Genomic DNA, 20,230 nt, shown 5'->3' on the forward strand with positions numbered 1-20,230 from the left:
ATACTATGTTTAAGTGTAATGAATATCCTAAAATGGAGGCCATACTCCTGACGCACACCAATTTCAGCTAAGCAGTAAGGCATGAGAGTGTGAGCTAAACAGTGTCAAGACCAAGGTTATGCTAAAGGTAAAACTGACCTTGTATTTACAGGCACTTTTGTTAGACGAACCTCTGCTGTTGAAGTATGAGTTGAAGACCACTGAACTGAATACATTATGATTACAGCAGGTGATTGAGAGACCTTCAAAGCGTTCAGTAAGCAGGTCGCATTGAAATGAGAGCGCCTTCAGTAAACACGTGTATTGGCAAATTTGCCGATGAATACATGAAAAACTCTGAAAGATATCAAAAGCTGTGTGATCATGGTAATTGGTCGGGTGGAAAATGACCTCAGAATACCTCTAGGCCGCGTTTCAGCAAAATATAAGCAGCTGGTGTCTGTGTAGAGAGCTAATATGAGGAATTGTCGCAGCAGAAGGATTTTTCCATCCTTGCCTATACTGAGCCACCCTGGGTTTACTGCAGTGTGTGTGGAGAAGAGGACACACCACAATCCCCCACTGAACACACATAGCAGCAAACCCACCAGCTTTTTGAATTATTCATTGAGAAAGCCATCGTTATTTCCTCCCACATGACCATCACGGTGCAGTCTGTTTGGCTAGTTGGCTCACCCAGTCAGAGGAGGCCCATACTGACTAAGACAACAGACGTGGTGTGATTTATGATTTCACATGGGATTCTCCACCTTGACTGAGTCTACTGATCTTCCCCATTGACTTCAATGTAATAGTGTAGCACTCTTTGTTCTATAGCTCTGCTGAGAGCGCGAGGAGCCAGAGGTGGAACCAGCAGCTTCCATATTGCCTTACTTTGCCCTGGTCCACTCCCAGACAGCCTTTTATGGAGATTGGAGCTCTGATCCTGGCCTGAGGTGGACTCTGGGAGCTGCCTGCCTTCCGACTGCGTGTTTAGGCTGTTGATGCTGGAGGGAGTTGTGTTGTGGAGGATACTGTGGCCAAAAAGGCAGAGATGAATCACACCTCTTTACCTCAGGTCTCTTACTCACATCACATGCATGAGACTCACCCACTCTGACTATGTGGCAAGGAGCAATATTCTCTCTAATGTCTCTGTCTGCACAGTGGTTATATCAGGAATTCAAACAACCCCCACAGCATAATTGATTTCACTCTGTTTTCACCCAAAACTCCACGGTAGCTTCAAACCTAAGACAACAAGCGGTTGGTTTTTGGAACGTCCGTTGTATTATTAATTGCAAGAGGTGGCATTACCGAGCATTGTACTAATTTAGTGCTCTGGCTGACCCAGATCTCATGGCTCATCAGCTGATGAAGAGGCCTAGCTAGCTGGCTTGTGTGGCTCTCTCTCTTTGTGGTAGACTGCTACTGTAGCTCAGGGATCATAGGGTCCTCAGGACCAACACCTCTCCTCTGCTGTAGAGCCATGGAGAATTATTCCTTTAAATAGTGTACTGCTTTTAGGGGACAGAAAATGTGGGTTCAAGTAGCACGGTTTTAGCAGGAAACCAATGTAAGAGAGGAATTTACTCGCTGGATTCTATTTTTGTTCCCTGGCCTTTTTCTGAGCAGATTTGATTCCATTAGTTTTATGAATAGCTCAGGCGTGGGCTGTGACTCCTCTTGTTGGGCCAGTTTGGGAGGAGCCTTGAGAGAAAATGGAAAGGACGGACCCACAAATCAAATTATACAGTACCACTAAAGTCCTTTGGCATACAGTAGCCTCCACTCATACAGTATCTGTGGAACTGACTCAATGTTATGAAAGCACTTATCTGCACTGCATGATATTTAGGCAAACACACCTCTAGTACTCTGTCGTGTTTTTATTTCCCCTCTCAGGCCTGGGAATCGAGTATACACTGTGTCCTGGGAGTCTTAAAGGTTGCCTGTGTGGTAAAGTGTCATAAAAACAACACAGCAGCAATTGATGGAGGCACTCTGCAGCAGCACATACGGTTGCCTGCCTCATAACTGGGGTAAAAAAAAGCTATAAAAATGTCAGGTATGATTATCCCTCTGTTGCAGAAACAGTATTATCGCTGCTGTTTTATCCCCACCGATATTAGTCCCTGTTTATAAGGACTGCTGTTACACAGGGAAATATGGACATTAGAGGATTGGACCTAATCAACAGTCTTTATAGTCACTGTTATGCCTCAGGATCAGATAACTTTGTTGCTGGGTGGCATGACAATGCGCTGTCCAGAATACAATAGTTTAAGGACAGATTACAGTGTGTAGTGAAGATTTGTGTCATTACAATATGAAAAGAAGATTGTTGCATTAAGGAGATAGTTCGTGATTATGGCAATGAAGCCCTTAATATATATCCCCAGAGTCAGATGAACTTGTGGATACCATTGTTATGTATCTGCGTCCTATCCCTTTAACACAAAAATGAATCTTCCATGACTAGAAGATATTAAAGACATCTATACCTATAATTTGAAGTAAGCACATACCAAAATAAAACACACAGACATTTAAAATGTTTACATGTTTACTCAATTTGTAACGCTAACATTGGACTGCCATGTGTAGTCCACAGCCACATTTTGCTTAACGTATACTAAAATATTAACAAGGTTGACAAAAAATAAGTCAAGAGAACATTGTTCTGAAAACAAAACAAAGAAATCAAAAAATAAGAATTCATATAAATACTGTAACACTTTATAAATGCTGTATTATCAGTTGGTTTATGCACCATTTACAACATACTTTCAATAGATATTTTGGGGGATTTCAAATACTTTCAATAAATCATGTGTTATTGTTGTTGTTTAAATAAGGGTTTGCACTTTGTTAAAACTGTTCAAAACTACAACTACAACATAAGAACAGTATCATTAAACATATCAGTGACACCCTGTTGTGATCAATTGCAGGACAGAGCTACAGCAGAGAAGGGAAAAAGTTTAGAAATAGTCTCATAATCTAGCAATAGAGCATTGACAAGGTAACCCAGGGTAAATAGCTATAAAAAAGGAATAGCACAAAAAAATATATATATATATTTTGTATTTTTGGCAAGAAAATGAATCTCAAACGCAATTAGTATTTGGGAACATATCTAATATTGTTGCTGTTACATAAGTTGGAGCATTTGTTTTCCTCTGTGCATGTCAGGAAATCAACAGAGCATACACATCTCATAGCAACGCGATCTATATCCATCCATTACATGCAGCTCAACTGATGTCTGACAGGTCTGTTTATACCTAATATTTAAAGTCCTACAATAGTGCTACAAGTCCTACAGTACTCACCAAAGTGTTGCTGGGAACAAGGGACAATAACTGCAAAATGTGTTGTGTTTATTCAAATAACAGTCATGCATAATACAGGAAATTAACAAAACTGAATAATCTAAAAGAACAAAACAACCCAAAACATATTTCAATTCTGAATAATGTTTTTGAAACGACATTGTTACAGCTCACATAATCGGCACATACTCAGTGCTTATTAATCATGTATATCTGAGGTCTGTACTCAAGACATTCCACAAGTGAATAAATTAACTGAAATGTGCCAGTGGCACTCGTGTAAATCAAGTAAACTTAAGGTATTAAAACCTCATACGGTATAGTTGTCTTAGTCATTGTTTTGTTATACTTAGTGACTGGGAAAGGTATGATGGTATGACCTTTCTATTCTATAAAAGAATAGAAAGGTAAGACATAGTTATATATTTATGAAAAAATATAATTCCCTGCTGTTGTTGTTGATGTTTATCGTAGATGAGTGTATCTCATGGTGGGGGGACTCTGCCCCCAGCCATCAGTCAGATCCACAGAAAACAACACACAGAAGACAGCAGCATTTCCTCTGGTGGAACAGGAAATGGAGCTCTGGAACTTCAAAGTCAAGTTTATTTTACTCTCTGGCCTACTTCTCAATACTTTGTCGAGCTGTTGTTGCTGACTGTGAATGCATGTCTCCTTGGAAAACGTACAATTTACTGTACCACTGCAAAATGTATGGATAGATAGTAAACAGATACCATACAACAGGCTGAGACAGCTACAGTCAAAACAAAGTAATTGCTCAGCCTTCACTTTCAGGCTTTCATGGTATGGGCTCTCAAGTCACCATGTATTGCCTGTACTTATCGTCCCTTCTGTTGTAGCAAGGACATCTAAGCTCAGATCCAATAGTTTCTTTCACATGGTCTTGAAACATGGACTCCTGACATCAAGTCTCGAGTTGAGTAAGAAAACAATGGAAATGCTGGGCTCAGCTCAGCAACACCATTATCAGGAAAAGGCACTCCTACTTGAAAATGCAGTGCCCTCTGTAATTATTGGGACAGTGAAGTATTTGCAAGTAGTTAATTATCTGGTCAACATATTCATAGCACGCAATGACTACATCAAGCTTGTAACTCTACAAATTTGTTTGTTTTGGTTGTGTTTCAGATTAATCTGTGCCCAATAGAAATGAAAGGTAAATAATGTATTGTGTCATTTTGGAGTCACTTTTACTGTAAATAGGAATAGAATATGTTTCTAAACACTTCTACATTAATGTGGATGCTGCCATGATTACGGATAATCCTGAATGAATTGTGAATAATGATGAGTGAGAAAGTTACAGATGCACAAAAATGATAACCTCCCCTGTTAATGTAATGGTGAGAGGTTAGCATGTCTTGGGGGTTTGATATTTTTGTGTCTGTAACTTTCTCACTCATAATTTCACGATTATAAAAAATGATCCGTAATTCTGGTACCATCTACATTAATCTAGATGTGTTTAGAATCATATTCTATTCCTGTTTACAATAAAAGTGATTCCAAAATGACACAATACATTATTTAACATTCATTTCTATTGGGCACAAAATAATCTGAAACACAGCCAAAACAAACAGCAAATGCATCCAACAAATTTGTAGTGACAAGCTTGATGTAGTCATTGTGTGCAAATACTGAAATGTTTACTACTTTAATACACATATAAGTGAATTTGACCCAATACTTTTGCTCACTTAAAATGGGGGGACTATGTACAAAAGTGCTTTAATTTCTAAACGGTTCACCAGATATGGACGAAAATACCCTCAAATTTAAGCTCACAGTCAGCACTTTAACCTGTTTGATTTACAGAGCCAAAATAAGAAAAAATGCTTCACTGTCCCAATAATTACAGAGGGCACTGTATTTAGCAGTTGCTGCGCATGGCAGCAAGCACCATGATAGGAACATGACAGCGATGATGAAGTCACCCACACATATATATCACAGGATAACATCAATAACACCATCTCACGAGAATCCTTGTTGTAAAAAAACGTGTGGACAGTCATTGACTTGACCTTCTCTAGTGTTGCATTCTCATTACACACGCTCCTCAGAGGAAGACAGCGAGAGCAAGAGAGAGTCAGAGAGAGAGAGAGAGAGAGAGAGAGAGAGAGAGAGAGAGAGAGAGAGAGAGAGAGAGAGAGAGAGAGAGAGAGAGAGAGAGAGAGAGAGAGAGAGAGAGAGAGAGAGAGAGAGAGAGAGAGAGAGAGAGAGGTTCTTCTGGTTAACAATGGGAGCTCCCATGAGTAATTCTACCATACTCAATTTCCCACAATCCTTTACCGACATGCCAAGCAGCAAAATACAAGCTGATGCAGTTATTTACATGGAAGTCTCATTAAACACACAATACATAAAACAACATCACAGTGTAAGTAATGAGTGATAAGGCAATGTTCATGTGTGTATGCAGATGTATACAGTAGGTGTTAGCATGCCTGTGAACCATATCTTATAACTTCTGACAATGAGTGGACACGTTTACTGTAGGTGAAAACTCCTTGTCATCTTTGTTAGGGGGACTACATTTGTAAAATAACGTTTTTATTAACTAATTATATTTTGTCTGAATCTAAAATATCTATACAAATATCTATCCTCTTTCATGATCAAACTGTGATGCACGAAGCCGCACAATTAAAAATAAATATTCTGAATATCTTCCCCACTGGGCACAGCTCAATGTCTAGTTTTGATATACATTTGGTTTAATTGTCAACTAACGTGAATTCAAATCAAATCAAATCAAATGTTATTTGTCACATGCTCCGAATACAACAGGTGTAGACCTTACAGTGAAATGCTTACTTACAAGCCCTTAACCAACAATGCAGTTTTAAGAAAGAATACCAAAAAAAATACAATATAAAATAATAAGAAAGAAAAGTAACAAATAATTAAAGAGCAGCAGTAAAAATAACAATAGCGAGGCTATATACAGGGGGTACCGGTACCGAGTCAATGTGCGGGGGCACCGGTTAGTTGAGGTAATTTAGGTAAAATCTATTAATTGAGGTGAAATCAATGACAAAATGTCACCATGTCATTAGACTTAGGTTACAAGTTGGGTGAAAAAAAGACTAAATGCCCTTACGTTGATTACTTAATCCAATCAGTTTTCCACGTTGATTCAACATCATCACATTGATCTTTGGGGTTGAAATTTTGTGGAAACAACATTGATTCAACCTGTTTTTGCCCAGTGGTTCATTGTTTATTTGCTGTATCTTTTGTACTCTGGATTTGATGCGCAACCTTTACAATAGTGTCTCAAAATATGGCTTAGGATTTCCTGACACAGATAAGGCACAGAGAGCAATAAAGGCGGGGTATGACACTCATCAACAGAAACCTACAGACATGGACATGTTCGGCCAAAGTGAGTAACATTGTTCATTTGTTATTGTATAGCATTTTCTGTGAGTTTCCTTAATAAAATAGAATCAAAACATGAAATTAAACTCCTAACTCCATTTATATCCGAGTGCCATAGAAGTATGGCCCAAAAATATATGTACAAGACAAATATTGCAATCATTAACTTGATATAACAAAAATAATGATGTGAAGTAACCATTCAACAAATGTAAACTGCAAGATGTAATATTAAGATGTACATTATATACAGTACATTGAACTTCAGGTAAATTACTAATTATATGCATGTGTACATTGCATTTGGTTGAAATGTACAGAAATGATCAATTCCATTTGCTGCTGAAGGTGATTTAACCATAACTTACACTCCTTTCATAATAAATAAATATGCAGAAAAACATAGATCGCAAAGTACTCAACACTGAGCGCTACACTCTTAGAAAAAAAGGTGTAATCTATAACCTAAAAGGGTTATTCGGCTGTCCCCATAGGAGAACCCTTTGAAGAACACTTGTTGGTTCCAGGTAGAACCCTTTTGGTTCCAAATATAACCATTTTGGGTTCCATGTAGAACCCTTTCCACAGAGGGTTCTACATGGAACCCAAAATGGTTCTACCTGGAACCAAAAAGTGTTTTACCTGGAACAAAAAGGGTTCTCCTAAGGGGACAGCCAAAGATCCCTTTTGGAACCCTTTTTCTAAGAGTGTAGAAAAAGCAGCAAAGCCACAGCTAAAGGAAACTCACGGGAGCTCGACCGGTCATAGAAAAATAAATAATACTGTACTCTCCATCCATCCTTCCCCTTTAGTTCCTGATTGTCCTCCGTTTTCAATGAGAAGACAGTGGCCCAGCAGTAAATACAAGCAGCGCCACCTGCTGGTTAAGGTTGAGGTGCAGACTGAGATGAGGGAGCAGCATAGGGGTGAGGAGCTAGTCTACTGTCCCGCTGCTCTGGCTTTCTGCATCATCATGGACCGCATGGCTGGGCTCATCGACATTGGGGTCATACCAGGGGTGGAAGGTAGCAAAGGGTAGTGGGCACTCTTTCCACCCATAAAAACACACTGCAATACTTTTTGGCCTGTAAAATACAATGAGGAAAAATAAGGAATAAATTATGGATTTATTATTTTTGCATGCGTTTGTATGACAGTAAGAAAAAGCATGATGATGTGGCCGGTGACACTTTGCTTCTTGAAAGTCCAATATCTTGAAAACTGCTGACATGCAAAATATTTTGGGACGGTATCAACAGTGGTCCTCTGAAGCTCAATTGGTAGAGCATGACGCTTGTAACGCCAGGGTAGTGGGTTCGATCCCCGGGACCACCCATACGTAAAAATGTATGCACACATGACTGTAAGTCGCTTTGGATAAAAGCGTCTGCTAAATGGCATATTATTATTATCTCTAATGAAACAAATCCTAAAAGACCGTTTTTGAGTGGAGTTTCCCTGTAAGATGGACAGAACTTTATCCATCAGTCATCTTACCCGACGTCTTCTTCTTCTTGTCCGTGGCACTCTCCTCAGTCTGAGAATCTTCTGACGAGGGATAAGAACATAGAGAATCAGAGATAGAACATGTATGAGAGAGAGAGAGGACAAAGACTATCTCAAGGTACCCAATTTATATATTCTCCTTGTATAAATACACAATGTGATGGCTCTCTCTTCCCCCTACTGTAGATTTCATCTATCCATTACAGAGGATATGAAGGGAATTTCAAAGCAGACCCTTTCAATCCCAATGGGACTTATTCAGCCATGTGGAGATTACAGGGATGAAGGGAATGTGTGCTGCTGTGCTGACATGAGAGAGGTTCACACTCCTGGGGAATTCTGATCCGAAAGTCTATAGTAATCCACTGGGGAAAATGGACTGTGAATTTCAATGACACAGATGACCTTAACAAATACTGCGATGGATGAAGGAAGGAAGGATAATCACTTCCCCATTAGAAAGAGATGTTTTAAACGTTTTTAATCGAATCAAATATGACAGAGGGTTTTTGTTTGGTCCTTAGGGAGAAAAACAGAGAATATACAGCATAAATCCAAACTGCAATACCACCTGACCTGTTGCTAAATAAGGTAAATGTGGCTAAATGCTGGAACTTTGGATACTCAACTAATAAGATGAAAGCATTATCATAGCAATTACCTCAGGAAGGAGAGCAGTTACCAACAGTATTAGAATATATCCCATACGGAAAAGTAATATATGGCCATATATGGCCTTATACAGTGAGGGAAAAAAGTATTTGATCCCCTGCTGATTTTGTACGTTTGCCCACTGACAAAGAAATGATCAGTCTATAATTTTAATGGTAGGTTTATTTGAACAGTGAGAGACAGAATAACAACAACAAAATCCAGAAAAACGCATGTCAAAAATGTTATACATTGATTTGCATTTTAATAAGGGAAATAAGTATTTGACCCCCTTTTCAATCAGAAAGATTTCTGGCTCCCAGGTGTCTTTTATACAGGTAACGAGCTGAGATTAGGAGCACACTCTTAAAGGGAGTGCTCCTAATCTCAGTTTGTTACCTGTATAAAAGACACCTGTCCACAGAAGCAATCAATCAATCAGATTCCAAACTCTCCACCATGGCCATGACCAAAGAGCTCTCCAAGGATGTCAGGGACAAGATTGTAGACCTACACAAGGCTGGAATGGGCTACAAGACCATCGCCAAGCAGCTTGGTGAGAAGGTGACAACAGTTGGTGCGATTATTTGCAAATGGAAGAAACACAAAAGAACTGTCAATCTCCCTCGGCCTGGGGCTCCATGCAAGATCTCACCTTGTGGAGTTGCAATGATCATGAGAACGGTGAGGAATCAGCCCAGAACTACACGGGAGGATCTTGTCAATGATCTCAAGGCAGCTGGGACCATAGTCACCAAGAAAACAATTGGTAACACACTACGCCGTGAAGGACTGAAATCCTGCAGCGCCCGCAAGGTCCCCCTGCTCAAGAAAGCACATATACAGGCCCGTCTGAAGTTTGCCAATGAACATCTGAATGATTCAGAGGAGAACTGGGTGAAAGTGTTGTGGTCAGATGAGACCAAAATGGAACTCTTTGGCATCAACTCAACTCGCCGTGTTTGGAGGAGGAGGAATGCTGCCTATGACCCCAAGAACACCATCCCCACGTCAAACATGGAGGTGGAAACATTATGCTTTGGGGGTGTTTTTCTGCTAAGGGGACAGGACAACTTCATCGCATCAAAGGGACGATGGACGGGGCCATGTACCGTCAAATCTTGGGTGAGAACCTACTTCCCTCAGCCAGGGCATTGAAAATGGGTCGTGGATGGGTATTCCAGCATGACAATGACCCAAAACACACGGCCAAGGCAACAAAGGAGTGGCTCAAGAAGAAGCACATTAAGGTCCTTGAGTAGCCTAGCCAGTCTCCAGACCTTAATCCCATAGAAAATATGTGGAGGGAGCTGAAGGTTCGAGTTGCCAAACGTCAGCCTCGAAACCTTAATGACTTGGAGAAGATCTGCAATGAGGAGTGGGACAAAATCCCTCCTGAGATGTGTGCAAACCTGGTGGCCAACTACAAGAAACGTCTGACCTCTGTGATTGCCAACAAGGGTTTTGCCACCAAATACTAAGTCATGTTTTGCAGAGGGGTCAAATACTTATTTCCCTCATTAAAATGCAAATCAATTTATAACATTTTTGACATGCGTTTTTCTGGATTTTTTTGTTGTTATTCTGTCTCTCACTGTTCAAATAAACCTACCATTAGAATTATAGACTGATCATTTCTTTGGCAGTGGGCAAACGTACAAAATCAGCAGGGGATCAAATACTTTTTTCCCTCACTGTATATCAAAGAATGTTTTACATTATTTTAAAATATATGATCATATATTTAAAACCAATATATAAATGTGTCATACTTTTTAAAATATATGATCATATATTTTAATAACATATATAAATCTCACTTTGAAATGTATTCCAGAAACATTTTAGTTTTTTACATGCCATATATTTAAAAACAATACATAAATTATTTTCTAATTGCATTTAGTGTTAAGCAAACTTATGACTACTTTGTGGTTTCTTGTATCTACTGTAGATGACACTTGCCATCTCATTTTGAGATTAGATTGAGATGGCGTAGACTATTGTAGGTTTATAATTTGTTATGTACAGAAACCTATCTAAGAATGAATGCTTATTTTCGTACACTATAGTTGTGGCTGCCCATAAGGTTATGGAATCACATTGTATTTATTAAACATCGTTTAGATGTTGTTGTTGTAATCAATGACTGTATATCGTTGTAATCCACTTTTATTTTGGGCTGAGTCCTCCAAGGATTTCCATTGGGTATTGTTTATGCCTGTTGCCACCAGCAGGAGGCGCGGGAACACAGCGGTTTGCGTCCCCCCTCCCCTCAACAACACTCGAAGAAGAAGCCTGTGACATCAAACCGTTTCTCCTCCTGTCTCTTTTTTCTTTGTTCTCTTAAACAGGTACAGTGGGGAGAACAAGTATTTGATACACTGCCAATTTTGCAGGTTTTCTTACTTACAAAGCATGTAGAAGTCTGTAATTTTTATCATAGGTACACTTCAACTGTGAGAGACGGAATCTAAAACAAAAATCCAGAAAATCACATTGTATGATTTTTAAGTAATTCATTTGCATTTTATTGCATGACATAAGTATTTGATACATCAGAAAAGCAGAACTTAATATTTGGTACAGAAACCTTTGTTTGCAATTACAGAGATCATACGTTTCCTGTAGGTCTTGACCAGGTTTGCACACACTGCAGCAAGGATTTTGGCCCACTCCTCCATACAGACCTTCTCCAGATCCTTCAGGTTTAGGGGCTGTCGCTGGGCAATACGGACTTTCAGCTCCCTCCAAAGATTTTCTATTGGGTTCAGGTCTGGAGACTGGCTAGGCAACTCCAGGACCTTGAGATGCTTCTTACGGAGCCACTCCTTAGTTGCCCTGGCTGTGTGTTTCGGGTCGTTGTCATGCTGGAAGACCCAGCCACGACCCATCTTCAATGCTCTTACTGAGGGAAGGAGGTTGTTGGCCAAGATCTCGCGATACATGGCCCCATCCATCCTCCCCTCAATACGGTGCAGTCGTCCTGTCCCCTTTGCAGAAAAGCATCCCCAAAGAATGATGTTTCCACCTCAATGCTTCACGGTTGGTATGGTGTTTTTGGGGTTGTACTCATCCTTCTTCTTCCTCCAAACACGGCGAGTGGAGTTTAGACCAAAAAGCTATATTTTTGTCTCATCAGACCACATGACCTTCTCCCATTCCTCCTCTGGATCATCCAGATGGTCATTGGCAAACTTCAGACGGGCCTGGACATGCGCTGGCTTGAGCAGGGGGACCTTGCGTGCGCTGCAGGATTTTAATCCATGACGGCGTAGTGTGTTACTAATGGTTTTCTTTGAGACTGTGGTCCCAGCTCTCTTCAGGTCATTGACCAGGTCCTGCCGTGTAGTTCTGGGCTGATCCCTCACCTTCCTCATGATCATTGATGCCCCACAAGGTGAGATCTTGCATGGAGCCCCAGACCGAGGGTGATTGACCGTCATCTTGAACTTCTTCCATTTTCTAATAATTGCGCCAACAGTTGTTGCTTTCTCACCAAGCTGCTTGCCTATTGTCCTGTAGCCCCTCCCAGCCTTGTGCAGGTCTACAATTTCATCCCTGATGTCCTTACACAGCTCTCTGGTCTTGGCCATTGTGTAGAGGTTGGAGTCTGTTTGATTGAGTGTGTGGACAGGTGTCTTTTATTCAGGTAACGAGTTCAAACAGGTGCAGTTAATACAGGTAATGAGTGGAGAACAGGAGGGATTCTTAAAGAAAAACTAACAGGTCTGTGAGAGCCGGAATTCTTACTGGTTGGTAGGTGATCAAATACTTATGTCATGCAATAAAATGCAAATGAATTACTTAAACATCATACAATGTGATTTTCTGAATTTTTGTTTTAGATTCCGTCTCTCACAGTTGAAGTGTACCTATGATAAAAATTACAGACCTCTACATGCTTTGTAAGTAGGAAAACCTGCAAAATTGGCAGTGTATCAAATACTTGTTCTCCCCACTGTATGTGGTCACAGACAGAAGGGCTAACCCAGACATGTCACAGAGGCTATAAAGCTGAAGCATTAGAATGTTTTCTCACCACCAAATATGGTAGTGAGAGGACGTCCAGTCGCGGGTAGTGGGAGAGGATGGAACTGGGTGAAACTGGGCCGACATTCTGGGCCCCCCCTGCCGACCCCTCACGCCCCCCCTAGTGGGTGCGTCCCACAGTTTGGGAACCACTGTTTTATAGCATCTGACTGAATTATTCATGTTTTGCAGATGGAAATTCACCCAGGCTTGAACGTTACAGTCCAAAGAACGTCTAGAGGACAGCCATGCAACCAGGCGAATAGTTCCACTGCGATGGCAAGAGCGCTGTTGTGTGCTTTAGATGTTGACATGTTGCTGAAAAGCAACCTGAGAGGTATGTACAGAGATTGTATAGACCATAGAATTAGAATTACTAGAAGGGGCATAGGCCCTTAGATCATGGCTAGGAGGTGCTCTGCCTTTGGGTGTGAGGGAGGAGCTTTCTCAGGCTCAATAGAATTTTGTCTCCAAGTCTGAAGAAAGATCCAATCACATTGGGTAATTCTTTTGGGATCTCCATCTCAGAATGCACATATACGGATAACAGGCATTGTGTCGGAGATACATTGCCTGTGAAAAGAGGCTACTTGCTGTTCACCCAAACCAACATTGTTTCAGTTAGGAATGTCCGTTCTACTCATTCTAATTCCATGCGACAATGGCTGTGGTACAGTATGTCTATGTATGTAATATTTGTAGCGTTGTACAGGTAAGCCAGAGTCATTATCTTCAGAATTAATTCAAATTTTAATATCTGGCTGTGTCATTATGACTTTGGAGAATGATTTATGACACATTGAACTTATTTCATTTGAACAATTCTAGGTGGCAAAGCTAAAAGGGGAGAAGAGTGGGAGAAAAAGTGAAAAAGGGACTGCAATAACTGATGAGTAGGTTTTTGTTCATCGATTTCAAATGAGAATGATATATTTAAAAAAGATTATGACTTATGACTCATGGCATGTTAACTTCAATAATCTCCAAACTGCACACAGAGATATAAATGGTATTCATGAGTTAATCTCAGGGTAAGTAGAAAAACGACCTAAATCTCAAAATCTCTCAGTATCCCTTTAAAAATGTATACCCCGTACAGGGTTGGGGTCAATTTCGATTTAATATAGTGAAGACGTTGAAGGGATAGTTCACTTTTTTACACCTTATAGTCAGATGCCAATTTTTTTTTTTTTTTTATGTTTGTGGCCAAATCCCCTCAAGTTAATAGTGACTATTTAAACAACTCAGAACCACCATGGATTACAGTTTATCCTGGCCCATAGACTACTTTCAGGGTAAGGAACCATCTGACTGGCTATAAGGTGTAAAAAAGGGAACTATCCCTTAATTGAATTTACAAGTCAAACATTGTTAATGGGGCATTAATGTTCAAGGATTTCTTATTAAACTGAATCTTTGCACATACAGTGGGGGGGAAAAAGTATTTAGTCAGCCACCAATTGTGCAAGTTCTCCCACTTAAAAAGATGAGAGAGGCCTGTAATTTTCATCATAGGTACACGTCAACTATGACAGACAAATTGAGAGAAATTTTTTCCAGAAAATCACATTGTAGGATTTTTTATGAATTTATTTGCAAATTATGGTGGAAAATAAGTATTTGGTCACCTACAAACAAGCAAGATTTCTGGCTCTCACAGACCTGTAACTTCTTCTTTAAGAGGCTCCTCTGTCCTCCACTCGTTACCTGTATTAATGGCACCTGTTTGAACTTGTTATCAGTATAAAAGACACCTGTCCACAACCTCAAACAGTCACACTCCAAACTCCACTATGGCCAAGACCAAAGAGCTGTCAAAGGACACCAAAAACAGAATTGTAGACCTGCACCAGGCTGGGAAGACTGAATCTGCAATAGGTAAGCAGCTTGGTTTGAAGAAATCATCTGTGGGAGCAATTATTAGGAAATGGAAGACATACAAGACCACTGATAATCTCCCTCGATCTGGGGCTCCACGCAAGATCTCACCCCGTGGGGTCAAAATGATCACAGGAACGGTGAGCAAAAATCCCAGAACCACACGGGGGGACCTAGTGAATGACCTGCAGAGAGCTGGGACCAAAGTAACAAAGCCTACCATCAGTAACACACTACGCCGCCAGGGACTCAAATCCTGCAGTGCCAGACGTGTCCCCCCTGCTTAAGCCAGTACATGTCCAGGCCCGTCTGAAGTTTGCTAGAGTGCATTTGCATGATCCAGAAGAGGATTGGGAGAATGTCATATGGTCAGATGAAACCAAAATAGAACTTTTTGGTAAAAACTCAACTCGTCGTGTTTGGAGGACAAAGAATGCTGAGTTGCATCCGAAGAACACCATACCTACTGTGAAGCATGGGGGTGGAAACATCATGCTTTGGGGCTGTTTTTCTGTAAAGGGACCAGGACGACTGATCCGTGTAAAGGAAAGAATGAATGGGGCCATGTATCGTGAGATTTTGAGTGAAAACCTCCTTCCATCAGCAAGGGCATTGAAGATGAAACGTGGCTGGGTCTTTCAGCATGACAATGATCCCAAACACACCGCCCGGGCAACGAAGGAGTGGCTTCGTAAGAAGCATTTCAAGGTCCTGGAGTGGCCTAGCCAGTCTCCAGATCTCAACCCCATAGAAAATCTTTGGAGGGAGTTGAAAGTCCGTGTTGCCCAGCGACAGCCCCAAAACATCACTGCTCTAGAGGAGATCTGCATGGAGGAATGGTGTCAGAGTGTGCTGATGTGGATGCGGTGGTGGAGTCAAGCGCAGGACACAGAGGATAAGTCAAGACGACTTTACTAACACTTGAAATAGTACACAAAATAAATGGCCTCAAAACACTGGAGGCGAACAAATACGCGGAGTGCATAAAACAACACGAAGAGTCAAAATACGCGGAGTGCGTAAAACAACAACGTAGAGCCAAGGCACCGAACCTATCCATACACGACAGGTGGAACAATAACACACAAGATACAAACATAACATAGGGGAACTTATAGGTGACATAATCAATACAGAATACAAAACAGGTGCACTAACTTAACAAAACAAACATCGAAAACATCAAACGGTAGTAGCTAGTTGTCACGATCGTCGGATATAGAGGACCAAGGCGCAGCTTGGAAGGTGAACATACTTATTTATTAAATGATACACGAACAAAACAACAAATCGATACGTGACGTCCACAGGTGCAAAACACAAACCAACACGGAACAAGATCCCACAAACACTGTGGGAAAACCACCTCACTAAATATGGTTCCCAATCAGAGACAACCAGCAACAGCTGATACTCGTTGCCTCTGATTGAGAACCACTCTGGCCAACATAGATATACAAAAACTAGACTAGACACAACGAGCACAAAACATAAACTCCACACACCCTGGCTCAACTTAAAAGAGTCCCTAGAGCCAGGGCGTGACACTAGTACTCCGGGGATGACGAACGCCGAAGCCTGCCCGAGCAAGGAGGAGGAGCAGCCTCGGCGGCATCCGTGACAAATGGGCCAAAATACCAGCAACAGTGTGTGAAAACCTTGTGAAGACTTACAGAAAACGTTTGACCTGTGTCATTGCCAACAAAGGGTATATAACAAAGTATTGAGAAACTTTTGTTATTGACCAAATACTTATTTTCCACCATAATTTGCTAATAAATTCATAGAAAATCCTACAATGTGATTTCCTGGATTTTTTTTTCTCATTTTGTCTGTCATAGTTGACGTGTACCTATGATGAAAATTACAGGCCTCTCATCTTTTTAAGTGGGAGAACCTGCACAATTGGTGGCTGACTAAATACTTTTTTTCCCCACTGTACATTTTTTATTCATGACCCCAAACCCAACACCTAACTGTTGCTCTCTTTCCTCTTCATCATCTATTTGTTGCTTTCCCCCCACAGATGCTGTTATGAAGCGCTTCCCGGGTGCAACAAACGGCTTAAAATGATTTGAGAAGCGATGAGAGAAAAAATTAAATGTACAGGATTAAATTACGTTTGTGTTTTGTGTCGTTTGTTCTAATGTTTTATTACCATGACTACAAGTATCACTGAAATAATGCTCCCGTAACATATATGTTAACACATATTGTTAACATGTATCGTGACATATAAGGGACATTAATGTAATAAACATTTGAATACTATGTGTCACACATATATATAAAGATAAGGTAACATATTTTATGACATATAAGGGACATATACTACCGGTCAAAAGTTTTAGAACACCTACTCATTCAAGGGTTTATCTTTAATTTCACTATTTTCTATATTGTACAATAATAGTGAAGACATCGAAACTATGAAATATCACCTATGGAATCATGTAATAACCAAAAAAGTGTTAAGAAATTCAAAATATATTGCATATTTGAGATTCTTCAAATAGCCACCCTTTGCCTTGATGACAGCATTGCACACTCTTGGCATTCTCTCAACCAGCTTCATGAGGTAGTCACCTGGAATGCATTTCAATTAACAGGTGTGCCTTCTTAAAAGTTAATTTGTGGACTTTCTCTCCTTCTTAATGCGTTTGAGCCAATCAGTTTTGTTGTGACAAGGTAGGAGGAGGGTTATACAGAAGATAGCCCTATTTGGTAAAATACCAAGTCCATATTATGGCAAGAACAGTTCAAATAAGCAAAGAGAAACGACAGTCCATCATTACTTTAAGACATGAAGGTCAGTCAATACGGAACATTTCAAGAACTTTGAAAGTGCAGTCACAAAAACCATCAAGCGCTATGATGAAACTGGCTCTCATGAGGACCACCACAGGAATGGAAGACCCATAGCTACCTTTGCTGCAGAGGATAAGTTCATTAGAGTTACAGTACCAGCCTCAGAAATTGCAGCCCAAATAAATGCTTCACAGAGTTCAAGTCTCAGAAACATCTCAACATCAACTGTTCAGAGGGGACTGTGTGAATCAGGCCTTCATGGTTGAATTGCTGCAAAGAAACCACTACTAAAGGACACCAATAAGAAGAAGAGACCTGCTTGGGCCAAGAAACACGAGCAATGGACATTAGACCGTTGGATATTTGTCCTTTGGTCTGGAGTCCAAATTGGAGATTTTTGGTTCCAACCGCTGTGTGTTTGTGAGACGCGGTGTGGGTGAACGGATTATCTCCGCATGTGTAGTTCCCACTATAAAGCATGGAGGAGGAGGTGTTATGGTGTGGGGGTGCTTTGCTGGTGACACTATTTGTGATTTATTCAGAATTCAAGGCACACTTAACCAGCATAGCTACCACAGCATTCTGCAGCGATACGCCATCCCATCTGGTTTGGGCTTAGTGGGACTATCATTTTGTTTTTCAACAGGACAATGACCCAATACACCTCCAGGCTGTGTAAGGGCTATTTTACCAAGAAGGAGAGTGATGGAGTGCTGTATCAGATGACCTACCTCCACCCAATTGAGATGGTTTGGGATGAGTCGGATTGCAGAGTGAAGGAAAAACAGCCAATATGTGGGAACTCCTTCCAGACTGTTGGAAAAGCATTCCAGGTGAAGCTGGTTGAGAGAATGCCAAGAGTGTGCAAAGCTGTCATCAACGCAAAGGGTGGCTATTTGAAGAATCTCAAATATAAAATATTTTTTGATTTGTTTAACACTTTTTTGGTTACTACATGATTCCATAGGTGTTATTTCATAGTTTTGATGTCTTCACTATTATTCTACTATGTAGAAAATAGTAAAAATAAAGAAAACCATTGAATAAGTAGGTGTGTCCAATCTTTTGACTGGTACTGTATTTGTACTTATATGTGTGGATACATATATAAGCATATATGGGCATATATGTTTCCACCATATACAGTATGCCCATATAAAACATATAAGAAATATACATGGTACGTATATTGTACTCTATGTTTGTTTACCATACCGTAAGTGTAGAGAGTGGGAAGGTCATGGCAGTGAACACAAGCATGACTACAAGCCTTAATTAAAAGAAAGTAACTACTGCTCGATCAGGTCTTAAAATATATGTAAATCAGTCCGTTTTTCTATAATATTATACATACAGTACATTACATGTAGTATTGCTTGAGGTTCAGTGTGCGCTGTGTGGCAAATCACACAGGATGTGAGGAGAAAGTGACTGGGAAGATGGGTAAGGAAGGGGTGGGACTAGAATATCAAGAATCCACTGGTTCACTCAATAGAACACCCCCCTAATGTATTTAATGCATTTGGCTTTAACTTTAATCAATCCATTAAGTGTTATTATTATGTATCACTAGGCATAATCATCTCAATAACTAAATGCTGGTCTGTGAACAGTGTTTAATACCACATCATCTACACTATTAATTTACTCCCAACAAATCACCACAGAGCAATTAACAGTAGAGAGAGAATCATATTCTCTTTGAGTTGACCAGTGGAGTGGAAGATATAGCTACTACCTTAGTCCTGAGTACAAGCTAAAGAAGATTCTGCCCCAATCTCTAGAAATGGTAAACATATGATCATTTAAATGTGAAATTGCAAGGGAAACTGTTGCTACAGTAGCTAATTAATTAAAATCATACTGGATATGCTCAAGATTACATCAATTGTAAAATGATGTATAAATATGAAGTCATAAAAATGTCACAATATATTATTCCCACTTCCAGACTACTGTAGCAGTAAATGTTTTTACGCATTACATTTGGATTTTACTACTCTGGGACCACACGCTGAGATAATCCTAAATAGTAGATGCAGCAGACTTCAAAGAATCATTGGGTTAGACAGAGCACCACCATGCTACATCATTATCTCTAATTTGAATCAAGCACAGGCACAGGGCATTGGTATTTACTCACTTGCTTCACCAGGGTTCTTGGCTTCTTTCTCTGAAATCATAGGGGAAAAAATCATCAAGCATAAATAATCAAAAGATACAGTGAGGGAAAAAAGTATTTGATCCCCTGCTGATTTTGTACGTTTGCCCACTGACAAAGACATGATCAGTCTATAATTTTAATGGTAGGTTTATTTGAACAGTGAGACAGAATAACAACAACAAAATCCAGAAAAACGCATGTCAAAAATGTTATAAATTGATTTGCATTTTAATGAGGGAAATAAGTATTTGACCCCTCTGCAAAACATGACTTAGTACTTGGTAGCAAAACCCTTGTTGGCAATCACAGAGGTCAGACGTTTCTTGTAGTTGGCCACCAGGTTTGCACACATCTCAGGAGGGATTTTGTCCCACTCCTCTTTGCAGATCTTCTCCAAGTCATTAAGGTTTCGAGCCTGACGTTTGGCAACTCGAACCTTCAGCTCCCTCCACAGATTTTCTATGGG

The 20,230-nt window shown here is 40.2% G+C and overlaps 1 protein-coding gene across 1 annotated transcript in view; it reads right to left on the reverse strand.

Moving 5' to 3' along the window:
* Positions 1-7,369: 7,369 nt before the first annotated feature.
* Positions 7,370-20,230, reverse strand: part of trdn (triadin) — a 62,134-nt gene continuing 49,273 nt past the window's right edge. The window contains exons 27-29 of the mRNA XM_045210050.1: positions 19,744-19,773; positions 8,223-8,273; positions 7,370-7,810 (exon numbers count right to left, since the gene is read on the reverse strand). Coding sequence (XP_045065985.1) covers positions 7,665-7,810; positions 8,223-8,273; positions 19,744-19,773 — 227 coding nt within the window. The 3' untranslated portion in view covers positions 7,370-7,664. The remainder of the gene's footprint in view (positions 7,811-8,222; positions 8,274-19,743; positions 19,774-20,230) is intronic.

Source organism: Coregonus clupeaformis, chromosome 33 (genome assembly GCF_020615455.1).
Source record: "Coregonus clupeaformis isolate EN_2021a chromosome 33, ASM2061545v1, whole genome shotgun sequence".
Lineage (NCBI taxonomy): Eukaryota > Metazoa > Chordata > Actinopteri > Salmoniformes > Salmonidae > Coregonus > Coregonus clupeaformis.